This window comes from Athene cunicularia (assembly GCF_003259725.1).
Source record: "Athene cunicularia isolate RWA chromosome 12 unlocalized genomic scaffold, athCun1 chr12_part1, whole genome shotgun sequence".
Taxonomy (NCBI): domain Eukaryota; kingdom Metazoa; phylum Chordata; class Aves; order Strigiformes; family Strigidae; genus Athene; species Athene cunicularia.
Genome location: NW_020799116.1, coordinates 15,961,236 through 15,973,597, shown reverse-complemented (window position 1 = coordinate 15,973,597; position 12,362 = coordinate 15,961,236). Strand labels below are relative to the sequence as shown.

The 12,362-nt window shown below is 36.1% G+C and overlaps 1 protein-coding gene across 16 annotated transcripts in view; it reads left to right on the top strand.

The window, feature by feature from the left end:
- The window catches only part of CACNA1D (calcium voltage-gated channel subunit alpha1 D), a 232,573-nt gene that overhangs the window by 147,878 nt on the left and 72,333 nt on the right, over positions 1-12,362 (top strand). For all 16 annotated transcript variants that reach the window (XM_026857486.1, XM_026857485.1, XM_026857471.1 and 13 more), the window contains exons 12-18: positions 5,870-6,030; positions 6,634-6,859; positions 7,004-7,211; positions 9,101-9,221; positions 10,246-10,360; positions 11,062-11,131; positions 11,746-11,815. In XM_026857486.1, the coding sequence (XP_026713287.1) occupies positions 5,870-6,030; positions 6,634-6,859; positions 7,004-7,211; positions 9,101-9,221; positions 10,246-10,360; positions 11,062-11,131; positions 11,746-11,815 (971 nt within the window). The remainder of the gene's footprint in view (positions 1-5,869; positions 6,031-6,633; positions 6,860-7,003; positions 7,212-9,100; positions 9,222-10,245; positions 10,361-11,061; positions 11,132-11,745; positions 11,816-12,362) is intronic.

The following is a 12,362-nucleotide window of genomic DNA, read 5'->3' as shown; positions in this document are numbered from 1 at the left end:
TCCTGATATTGTAGACACTGGATGTGCCAGTACAAAACCAATAGATTTCTTTATTTTGATTTTGTTTTCTAGTCTTATAAGACATATATTTAGTATTTAGAAAGGATAAATGCAAACACAGAAGAGATACATCTTTTTGTTTAAAAAGATTAGGTTACTCCATGAAGGAACAAAAAAACCCAAACCAAAACCCTAAGTGATTTAAGGTAAGTAATCAAGTGGTAGTGAATCACGAAGGGCAAAGACACTCCTACAGTTGCAGAAAACCCACAGAAAAAATATTTTTCACAGAAATTTTTCAGTGAATAAAGGGACAATCAAGAAGATTTGGCAACATCTGGCATCAGCAGTTTTGGCAACATCTGGAATCATTCCAATTTTTTAACCCTAGTAAAACTGATTTCAGTGTTGGATGTATGGCAAGTAATTCATTGGTAACAGCAGTGTATTCTCCTTGCAGCAATGAAGAGGAATAGCATTCCCAGGTTTATTCTACTAGCCTTACTAGCTCTAATGACCTACCAGCGCTGACCAGTTGCAAGCAGTTGGAGTGGACTTGTGTTCCTTCTGAATAGTCTTCTTTCTTTCTTGAAGAAGAGCTCCCAGGCAACAGTTAACTGGTGCTTTTCTACACTGAGAATTTTTTTGTGTGATGCTATGATCAAGCTTTATTTTGTCATCCCTTTCAGCCAGAAAACTGGTGACAGCATATAAATCTGCCTCATTGCTGAAAACTGTGGGATCTGGCCATTTAGAATGGTAGTGAATACACAACTAACTTTTTAGAACTTTCATCACTAGTTATAAAAGCTGTATCATTTCTTGTATGTCTTCTGCTACAGAAACTGGCCTTAGCTACACCAACTGAATGGATCAGTTATGTCCATGTGGACCTTTGAGCTTAACCCTTCATGAGAATTATGAGATGAGACTGCTTTTAGCTCAATAAAGAGAAGTGATTCAGTGTGCTAATGGTCTGTAATTTCTCTTGCCATTGCTTCCAGTTACCATAACAGTAGAACAAAGGGAACAATTTGTTTATTATTTCATTAACACAGAATCCCAAACAAGCGTGATTATTTTGAATCCTGAGATTGTCTCCAATCAACCTTATAGCATACTATTTATTGCTATGAAGCCTACTCATGCTGGTTTTAAAGGAGATACTTGAATATGAGGTGGTCACATGAAACTTCAAATACCAGGCAGTGCAATAGATGTCATTTTACTACGTTCTCCAAATTTGGTCTATTTGCACAGTGGGGGTTCATAGAAGCATTACAGACAAAGCAAATTAATGCCTACATTCTGAACCATGCCCATATTTTAAGGAAAAAGAGAACTCCAGAAGCTGTTACATGAAAGCTGCTACATCATCTCTGAGAAAGGAAAATTTCTACCCAAACCTGGTATTTTTAATAGTCCAAGCAGTGAGTAAGAAGCAGTCAGTGCTATCCATCTCTACAATCAATGTTCATAATCAACACGTTTGAAAGAAAAGTTACTTGCAAGCCAGAAAGTCGCCAAAGTATCTCCAGCTGTCTAGATTCTGCCAGTGTCCTGAATGTCTCCTGCATGAGCTCTTTGATCAGAATCTGTTCTTGTGGCGTTAAAAAACACAAGTCCCACAGAAGTTCATTCCTATGTGCATTGCTGCATCTGTTCACAGAAGTTGTGGCAATTGCAGCGGGATGTTGGTGTCTGTTTTGGAAGTGCTGCAGAGGTCTGCAGCTGCTTGAGGTCTTCAATCATACTTTTTAAGCTGAATTTAGTAGTGGGAATACCCCCTTCAACTTTTATGTCTTGTAATACTGGAGAAAGATCTATCCCTTTTAACATAATGAATCCATGTGAGGAGTAGTTTTGAGGCAACAGAGCTCAAAATTATGGTTGTGCCACTGTCTTCCAAACAGATGTGGCTTGCACAAGGTCTCAGATCCCTCGAAACAGCTGAGAGCATCTGTTATCAGAGAGGAAAACCACTTTAAAGAGCTGCTGGCTTTGCAGTGCCACTAAGAACAGAGGGTATCTGCTCTTCTATCTCTATAAGGATCTGCAGACTCATGGTCCGCATCCCATTGCTTCTGGATACCTAACACCACATGTTTGCAAAATCCATTTTTGTGATATGTCAGAGGAATGTAATTTTGATGGTTTTCATTGAAATCATTAGTTTGTAAAAAGTTCTGTTTACCTAAAATACAGAAACTCTCAGTTCTGCAGCAAAGCCCTAGATTATGTGTTCAGCTGTCAGGGATGTCCTATCACATTCTAAGCCAAATGCTAAATCTTGGTCTAATTCTCATTTTTCTGGCCTGATCCTTGCTCCGACTTTGGGAATGTTATTCTGCCATGGCAGTACACAGTGTTTCAGGGCATAGTAAATCAGGACAAGGGTGTTGTTTTGACCATAAAGGTCTTTGCTTTGGATCAAAATAGAAAATGCTTTTTATTGCAAGCTAGTGTACCTGCTGTACCACAAGGGAAAATAGAAGTTAATCCTTGAAAATATATTTCTATACAGTCAGATGGGTACTTGGTCAAGAGAATCACATCCTAGCAAGATACAGCAATTATCTGCCAGTTTATTAAGTAATTGTGTATATTAACCACATATACATTATGCTAGGATATATATGGGTAAATATGATCTCTGCTGCATATTTGTAATCTTCCAGGTGGAATTTGAGATGTTTTGATACTAGAACAACTGTTTTTTCTCCTCACATGGAAGTGACAGAGCTATTATTAGAGGAAGATGGGGATCTGCTAGTTGAAGGGATTTGTGCACATTGTCCTCTGTGAAGACCCCTCTTTTTAAAAATTCACTTCATCTGCCAGTATGATTATATGATCACGTTAACCTTCAAGTCATACTAAAAAGTTGGTACTGTGCCCTGAATCCTGTAAATACAAAAATGAGGAATGGAAAAATAATCTCAAAGGCTTCTATTTTTTCATAATGAGTGAATGCTCCGGTGAAATTCTTCTGTCGCATATTTTATAAATAAGAGTAGTGAAATGTAGGGTCTCTGCACAGATGTTAGCACCCGCAATTACAGAAAAATTAATCTTGGGCATTAATATTTACTCATCTGTGAGCTTACTGGTGAAAATGAGGCATGCCAGTTTTGCAGATAGAGGGATTGATGATTCTAAATGTGATTCTAAACAGACAGTCCAGTTTAGAAAATTATTATGTTATAATGAAAGGTTGCTGATAAAAAATAATTTGAAAATGAATCTTTCTACCTTCCCATAGGTCTAGTACCACTATACAAACACATGTGACTAGCAAGTAAACAAGTTAAACCTCATTGATTCTGCATAACTGACTGACCCTGAGTTCAATCATCCTCAATGCAGGGTGGGATTTCCTATGTATGGATTGAAATTTAAGACCAGGGCCTAATGTACCACCTGAATATGAATACTTGAGGGAATGAAAGTGAAATTTGGAACACATTTGTAAGAATAACGATTTGCTCATAAGTAGTTATAAAGATAAAACAATAAATTATTTAATGAGAATAAAAGCAGTGAATAATTTGGCTCGTTGTAATAAACTCTGTCAATTATAAGTGTCCTCTGTGATTTTAATATTTATTTAACTGCTGTGTGTTTTTGGAAAATGCTTGATAATTTCATGAAAGCAATGTTGTATCATTGCAAATTTATGAAAATGGAATTTCTTTTCAAAATAAAAGGGTACATTTCATTCTTCCAGTAAAAAAATTGTGCTATTTGATTAGAACTAGGAGGGGCGTTTCCTAAAAAAATAGAAGACTATTGAGTGAAAATAGTGTAATTTGTTTTCCTATTTTATATAGCCACAGGTTTTCAAGGTACAGCAGGCCATCTACTGCAGTCTGCTACTTACTGTTTATTTCTTTGCTTGTACCAATCTAAAGAAGGTGGAAAATTACTCCTATCCTCCTTTTGAATTTTGCTTTATTTCTGTAGGCTTTCTAAACATGCTTATTCATACACTTCTACATGTGAGTGGCATTGCACACCCTTTGGCAGAGAGTTATACATGTTGAGATTGCTTTTGGCTCCTATGAGTAGAGATATCCAAACAATATTATTCTTGTTTCATTGACTTCAATGATAGGATGTTCTGTAAGTGTAAAAAAAAGCTGTTTTACTTACCCAGGGTAGTGAGCCATCCTGATGATGGCCATGGATAAACACTGCTTAGCAGGGGACTGGCAAGATAAGAATGTTCTTGAATACCATGTTGATTTAGGTCAAGACAGGATATTTTTCCTTCATGTGCTTAGAATACTGATAAGACTTGAAACCTCTTTGTACTGATATGTGAAACCAGTATTAATTTCCATTACCACAAGTACAAACTTAAGGTGCATAAGGAAAACTCAGTTAATGCTTGAAGGCAGTGCCAAGCTCAGTTATTTTTATGGTGGTGTTATTGCATATTCATTCTATTTTCTGAAGCAGATTTAAAGCGTTTTTTATTTTATACATACTAAATACAATATCTGCTAATTCAGACATTAAAAGTATTAAGAAATTTGTCCAGTTATTTGTAACAGTTTTCAAAAGACCTAGTTCCGTGTTTTGGTACTGCCAAAAAGGGCTGCAGTGCCCTTTCCCTGTCTCAGCCTCTCAATCTTCCTGCTCTTTCTGTAATGTGGCGTTGCAATGAATTGGATCAGACAACCGATCAGCTAAAATCAACCCTGAACAAAATAAATCAGTTTCCACCAGTCAATTTTCAGGTTTGGCTCACTGCATTGGGTCTAGTTTTGGTAAAAGGGAAAAGGAGAGGGCAGAACAAGGAGAGCAGACCATCCCTTTGAATCACAACAGATTTATGCTAGACTGACATGATAGTGAAACTATAGAGGAAGAAGCTTATGCATGCACACTCTTCTTTGTGCTTTGCTATTTTAAGGTTAGGTCAAGCGTCCACTAGAATCTGTGCCTGCTCTGTGTCTTGAATTTTGGATGAAGCAGATGTTGGTTCCTAAAATTTATTTCTACTATAGCTGTAGTTCTGGGTGTGTGAATTTTATATACCTCCCTTTTAGGTAATATTAAGTGATTCCTAATACTTTTCTTCCTATGACGCAGTAATTCATTTTCTTCCTGTTTCACAAATGGAAATGCAACTCAGGGAGACTAATTCGTTTACTAAAGTTCCCAGAAGTGAAACAGAGAAATTAAATCTAGTCTTAGAGTCTAAAGCGAAGCTAATACCCTCACTTGTGAGTCCAACTCATATCTAGATAGGACCTGTTTACTTGTCCTTCATTATCACTCTTACTCATTTCACAAACATTTGCCTGCTGACACAATTTGAAGGCATGTTAGTAGAAATCCGTAGGACTCACTAAATGAGATTTCTAACATTATAGGGTAGATTTCTAAAAGTTGACCTCATCATTCCTGCCTTGTTTAATCCTGCCAGGATTTTTCCTATGGTCAAACTCAAAGCCTTAATTTTCATTTCAATTTCAAGTGTAATTTGAATTCTAAGTTGCTTCACTGGCTTTTCTTTACTACTATTAACTGTATGGAGCCTGGGAATACAGATATATCTTGTTACTCAATGAAATGTTAAATGCAGCTTAATCTAATTATGTCACAGTCAATTAGAGTCTCCAAAAATTGTGGTTTACATTTAAAAATCTATAATGAAATCTAAAAAAGGAATAACAGATTAGCACTCCTTAATCTGCAACTGGTAATAATTTACACAACTATCTGAAGTATTGTGTACATATTTCTGAAAATACACCAGCTCACACATACATACTTGTGCTATTTCCTACACAGAAGAAACCCTCCTTAAGGTCATGTGTTTTCTTTGTAATAATAACTCTGTTTGTATTTGAACTTTCAGTCGACGCTGGCGTCGCTGGAATCGATTTAATCGAAGAAAATGTAGAGCTGCAGTAAAATCTGTCACATTTTATTGGCTGGTTATTGTCTTGGTCTTTCTGAACACATTAACTATCTCATCGGAGCATTATAATCAACCTGACTGGCTGACCCAGATCCAAGGTACAATCAAAAATTGTATGTCCTGTTTTTGACTATGAGTACTTGCATTCTATCAGTGGTTACTTTTGTACTTTGCTATTTTGTTGTTTACTGTCCTGAAGGATATTCAGCCCAGCCAAAGGGAGATACAAGAAATGATTGAATGTATTTGATTACCGTAACTGTAACACAGCTTAATGGCATACCTGCAAAAACCTGACAATATTAAACTAAATACCTGTACTTTTATTGTTAAGCCATGCTTGAAAGATAAGGAAGGAAATGGTAACTGGCACAGCAGAACATGCTGTGGGCTGTGTTAAGTTACATTGTGGACTTAAGCTGTGTGGTGAGCAGCCATGAACTGCACAGTGGATTGGAAAGATGAAAATAGTTTAAAGGCAGCAGGGAAATTTACATCCTTGTGTAACTTTTGCCACTTAGATATCAAGTACAGTCCAACATAAAAACCAGTGCTTCCTTCTTAAGGAAATTAAAAATGCTTCAAACTAGTATAGAAAGTATAGTACTAATATGTTAAAATAAAAATGGAATCTACGAGATAATTCAGGAATGTCTTTTTTTTTTTTCTTTTTTTTTTTTTTTTTTAATATTTTGTTCCAGATATCGCAAATAAAGTTCTCCTGGCTTTATTCACCTGTGAAATGTTAGTAAAGATGTACAGCTTGGGCCTACAGGCTTATTTTGTTTCTCTTTTTAACCGCTTTGATTGCTTCGTTGTTTGTGGTGGCATTGTTGAAACCATTTTGGTGGAGTTGGAAATTATGTCACCCCTTGGAATTTCAGTGTTTCGCTGTGTTCGTCTCCTGCGTATTTTTAAAGTAACAAGGTAAGATTAACTAATACTGCTAACTTTAGGAATAGCTGAAGGGTGATCAGCAATTCTTTTGTAATACTTCATCATGCGCTGCTCTTTTACTGTTTTGTTTGGGGTTTTTGTGGTGTGTGTTAACACACGCATTTTAATTTATAGGCACTGGGCATCCCTGAGCAACTTGGTAGCATCCTTGTTAAACTCAATGAAGTCCATTGCTTCACTGTTGCTTCTGCTTTTCCTCTTCATCATAATCTTCTCGTTGCTTGGAATGCAGCTGTTTGGAGGCAAATTTAATTTTGATGAAACTCAAACAAAACGGAGCACCTTCGATAATTTTCCACAAGCTCTTTTAACTGTATTCCAGGTAACTTTCTTTCATCCCGTATGAAACATTTTACCTTCGATGATCAACAGAACTGTTTAAGTGACCATGTTGCCTGAAAATAAAAATCACAAATACTATTTATTCAGTTTAATTTAAGTAGCATTCTGCTCATTAAATTCAGTATTCTGGTAACTGCACCATTTGTACCATTTGTTTCATTTCTTATTTGATCTATCTATGCAACACAGCTGTCATATTACTTCACAAAATTAAATCTCCTTTGTCATCAAGTACATACTAGAAAAAGAGATGGAATGTTATTTTTATTTTAATCAAATTACGTTCTTCAACTTTATTAGCTGTATAAAATTTCAGCTATTCCCAAGCAGGAAAAAATGAGAAGCATTGTAGGAGTGCATATTTGGATATGGATCATATCACTTACTATAATATACAAATAAATACGAATTTCTTTAAAGAGACACTGTCAGGTTTATTAAAATTTCATACTTACAGTTTACTTTTCACTATTGTATGATCCTTTTTTTTTTATTTTTCCTAATTTGGATACTAAAATTAGGTTAATTGGTTTCATCTTTTTAGCCATTGTCATGTTTGACATACCTTTGTGCATTATCACAATGTTTGGTTTCAGACTTTGTAGGTCAGTGTTTAAAGCTGACACTGCAAGACTCAACTTTGTGTCAACTACCTGTCTTTTTGATAGAAGTTTCAGGGCAAGTAAAAAGTCTTTCCGTGTGATTTTAACATAAGGGAATAGTAATTAGAAATTTTCTTTAGAGGACAAGTGTCCACATTTGACCTGACATTGCCCCTTTAAAAAATTAAGGCTGTGCTTCCAAACTCAGCTGAGTTATATTTTATTCAGATTTTAGGCTGCCTCATTTTCAAAGCAACGAGGCTTTTTTCAGTTTTGGAATACACTCAGGAGCAACCAGCCTGTTGGGTGCTCAACAGCTATGAAAATAAGCTTGATAAGTTTAGCTCTCCAAAAATGGATTTCAGAAATTGGCATGCATATTATTTTCTTGATCAACCAGTTAATTTCTTAGAAGAAGAGTCAGTATTACATGTCTTCTCAGGACAGAACTAAAAATTTTTAAGAATTGGCTTAGAAATATATCAAGTGCCCCTCTAACCTGTATTGTATTACTCAGAATTTTTGTTGTAGTACAGAAAAAGTGGAGGTGCCTCATTGTAAACTATCCTTTTAACTAGGATCAACAGATAACAGATTTCTGTAAAATTCCTTTAGACTTTGGTGAAATTATGTGAAACAGTAGCCAATAAGAATATCAGGTAATTCTCTCACAGCACTGAGCTCCATTCAGTTTAAAATAGCTACCATTTTAAAAGCTATAGCAGGTAGTGTATGTGTGTGGTACGCACATTATATAATTCATGATAAATGATGATCAGATGGCCAGTCCCTGTTAAAACTGAAAATGGGTAGATGAATTTGAAGGACATTTCACAATTGAAAAGATTTGTGGCCTCTATTTCAAAAAAAAAAAAAAAAAAAAAAAAAGAGAACCTTAAAACATACACTTACCTGATTTTCAGGAGTGATAAACATTTGCAGGCATTACTACATCTGTGGCATTACTGAAAATCAGGGCTCTTTTGCATGCCAAAATCCATAAAATTATAGGCTTCTTTTTTTATTATTTTTGCCTTTGAAGTTCAGTGATGTAAATGCATAGCATAAAATAAAAGCTAGTAGAGTTAAACCCAAGCTTTCAGGAGATGCTTGTTTAAATGGAAATTTTAAAACAATGAATGAAAATATTATTGTATTGCTATCTGTATACAGAAGGTTAGCCTTACTGTGTATTGTGGTCAGGGGAAATGTATTTCTCTATTGGTCTTTTTGATGTTGAGTTACTAATAATTTATCTGCTTCTTAGATTCTGACAGGTGAAGACTGGAATGCTGTTATGTATGATGGCATAATGGCATATGGTGGCCCATCATCGTCAGGCATGATAGTCTGTATATATTTCATTATCCTCTTCATCTGTGGCAACTGTATCCTTTGCACTCACTGGCAAAATCTCTAAATGGGGCTGTGTGCCCGGGAAATACGCGATATTTCTCTAGGAAGTGAGTAAATTGCAGTGGACATGCAAGAGCTTTCTGCATGTGCTAAGTCCTTCAAATTCCCTAATGAATGAAACTCCAGTGATCTCTGAGTCCATCTACAGCCACCACAATGGCAGAAATCAGAGAGGATTTTTAATTTCTTCCTTCAGTAGGAAAACAGCCTTATTCTACCTCCTTGTCTCTATTTGACATCTCTCCCTCTGAAAATGCATGGTGTCATCTGATCTCTGTGGCAATAATTTCCCATTCATCCTTTTGACACTTGATTTAGCTCTGTTAATTCTGACACACGCTGACAGTGGAGCTCCTGATCTACTGTGTAGTGCAGGGACCAGATGAGAGAAATCTGCACGGAGAACTATTGAGTCAGTTAGGATTAAATCTACTGAAGCATTCTGCTTCCCTGCCTTTAGTGTACTGGAAATGCTTCCTTGGCCCCATGTAGCAACAGAAACTAGTGTCATTCTCAGAAGTTCTTAAAAGGTCAGGAGGTGATAAAAGGGCAAAACCATTCTTTTTTCTGTACTATATGGTACTTGTATCAGTATTTGTACTTAACTGATGGGGACTGAAGGACAGAATTTGATATAGATTGTTGTAGACAGGGAAGATAGTGCATTATAAAAATGAGTTTTTCAAAATGCCTGAACAGTCTTCGCTTTTTATAGACAGTGTTTCACATTTGAAACTTGCTCAGGGTAGCATAAAGTTGAGTTTAATTTATTTAGTATTCTGCTATTTTAAAATTAGTGACCCTAATGGATCTCTGCTCTTTTTACATCCAGTCTTAATCTAGTCCATTAAATGTTATTTGCACTCTGCTCCAGCATCACAAATCTCTACGCTGTAGGCTGGCAACATGTGTTTTATATCTCTCACATTGTCAGTGTTTATGCTGATAATAAACCAAGTTAGTAAGGCATAATGTCCTTAAAGTGATTTGAAATAGATATCTTGCTAAATGTCTTCTTGGCCATTGCTGTGGATAACTTGGCAGATGCTGAAAGCCTAAATACAGCTCAGAAAGAAGAAGCTGAAGAAAAGGAAAGGAAAAAGAATGCAAGGTAAAATAGCTTGGGTGTGTTGCATAAGCGGGAGAGGGAAGGAGGGTACTGAATTCTTTCATAAGGATTTTCTTTAAATAAATTTCTTTACCATCTTCCAAATTTATTGAACTTGGGGAAAAAATGAAAGATTTTACCTAGACATTAAAATAAGACACATTTAGTGTGATTTTAGATAAAAGTTGGGTAGTAATGGGGAAAATGGGGTGAATTAAGGATATAACGATAAGACAACTGATAGTTAAACATTGCAACGGTAAGATTTATTGTGCAATTAGAACAAGAATGTATCTGTTGTTGCCAGTGCACAAGTCCCTGTTGAATCAGTTCTCAAGGCCTTATATAGACAAGAAGAAAACCTTCCTTTGAAATCAGTGTAGGCCAGCTGAAGTCAGTGCAAGTTGTTTGTTTGAGTCCAAGGGCACAGTTTATCCATCTAGAAAGGAGTAATTATCATGCATTGATTTGTTTAGGGATTAGCTTCTGGAATTGTATTGAAAATTATAATCTTTCAAATGGATCATTGTATTCACATGCAATAGATTTTATTGCTCTGATATCTGCAGCTCTGCAAAATATTTAAGTATTTTAATATATACTTTTTAGGTATGTTTTAACTTTTCATAGAATGGGTATAGTTCAGTTAAAATCTTCTGTCTTTCCATGATGTGCTTTGTAATTGTTATTATATTGTTTTGTAGAAAAGAGAGTTTGGAAAATAAAAAAAGTGAGAAGTCAGAAGGTGACCAGAAGAAGCCCAAGGATAGTAAGGTATTTATTCTAAAAAAGGTCTTTTCTAAGTGATTTTACTAATTTTGCTAGGGAGTCCTTTTCAAGACTACTGTGTGTTGTATAATTTCTTCTATGAATCCATCATCCCTACATTTTTTTTCCCAGGCAAATGCAACTTAATTCTAATGCTTTGCATCATCATGGAGTCTCTTAATCCAGAAAATCCTTTTGGTTTCAGGATATCCTGAGAAGGGAAGCTCTTAGAGCATGGAATAATTAATGCTAGAAAAAACTGGCATTATTTGAGGATCCCTGTAGTTTTTTAGGTATTTTGCTTGATAAATCCAATGGAAGAGATTAGTGAATGATAAACTCTTAGTAGAATGTTCAAACATTCTTGATATTTTTTACCAGAGACTGTTGGTTATATTCTCATTGTGATCTACACAGCCATAAAAATAATCTTTTAAAAATATGTATTAAGCTGTCATCTCCCCTCTGTTCTCAGTGTTGCCCTGTTTCAGAAAACTGACTAAGCATAGGTATCACTTTCCTGACCTCTGAAGCTTATTTGCTTTGCTTTCTGTTGAACTTTATACTCCAAGTCATATTTAAAGTTCTTTTCTTTTTGTGCATCCCTTTTATTGTTGCAGGTGACAATTTCTGAATATGGAGAAGGAGAGGATGAGGATAAAGATCCCTATCCACCCTGTGATGTACCAGGTATGTGAATACCAGCCAGAAGACAAACACATTTAACTTTGTTTGCTAAAATATCCTGAACTTGCTCTTGCTGAACACTGAATCAATTCCTTTGAAGTTGGTGAATTTGTGCTCTGTTATCAGTGGATAAATGGGCCTGTAAGCTGCTAAGTATTATCTTTTTCTGCAGCTTCCTAGACATTATAAACAGTATATGAGAGTTAACACTGTGAGCCTGAAGACTGCTGTGGTAATAGTATCTGGATGTGAGAGCAAATTCTAAACTTTTCTGAAATGTTTGTCAGAAAAGGACATTCCAGGGCTGATGATGTTGGGTCAATTTTGTTTTACAGAAATCTGCCCTACCTTTTGACTGCTCAGTGCTCAGCAAGTGCACAGAGCTCCACACCCCTACACCGCAGCTCAGGCGTGGACTGATGGTCAGGGGCTGAGCTTAACTCGGGCTCCAGAGCCCATGTGCAGGGGTGTGAGTAGAGTCACCAGATGGGGCTGGTCAGGACCAGTAAAGCCTATTAGTGCACTCAGGGCACTTATGCACACACCCATA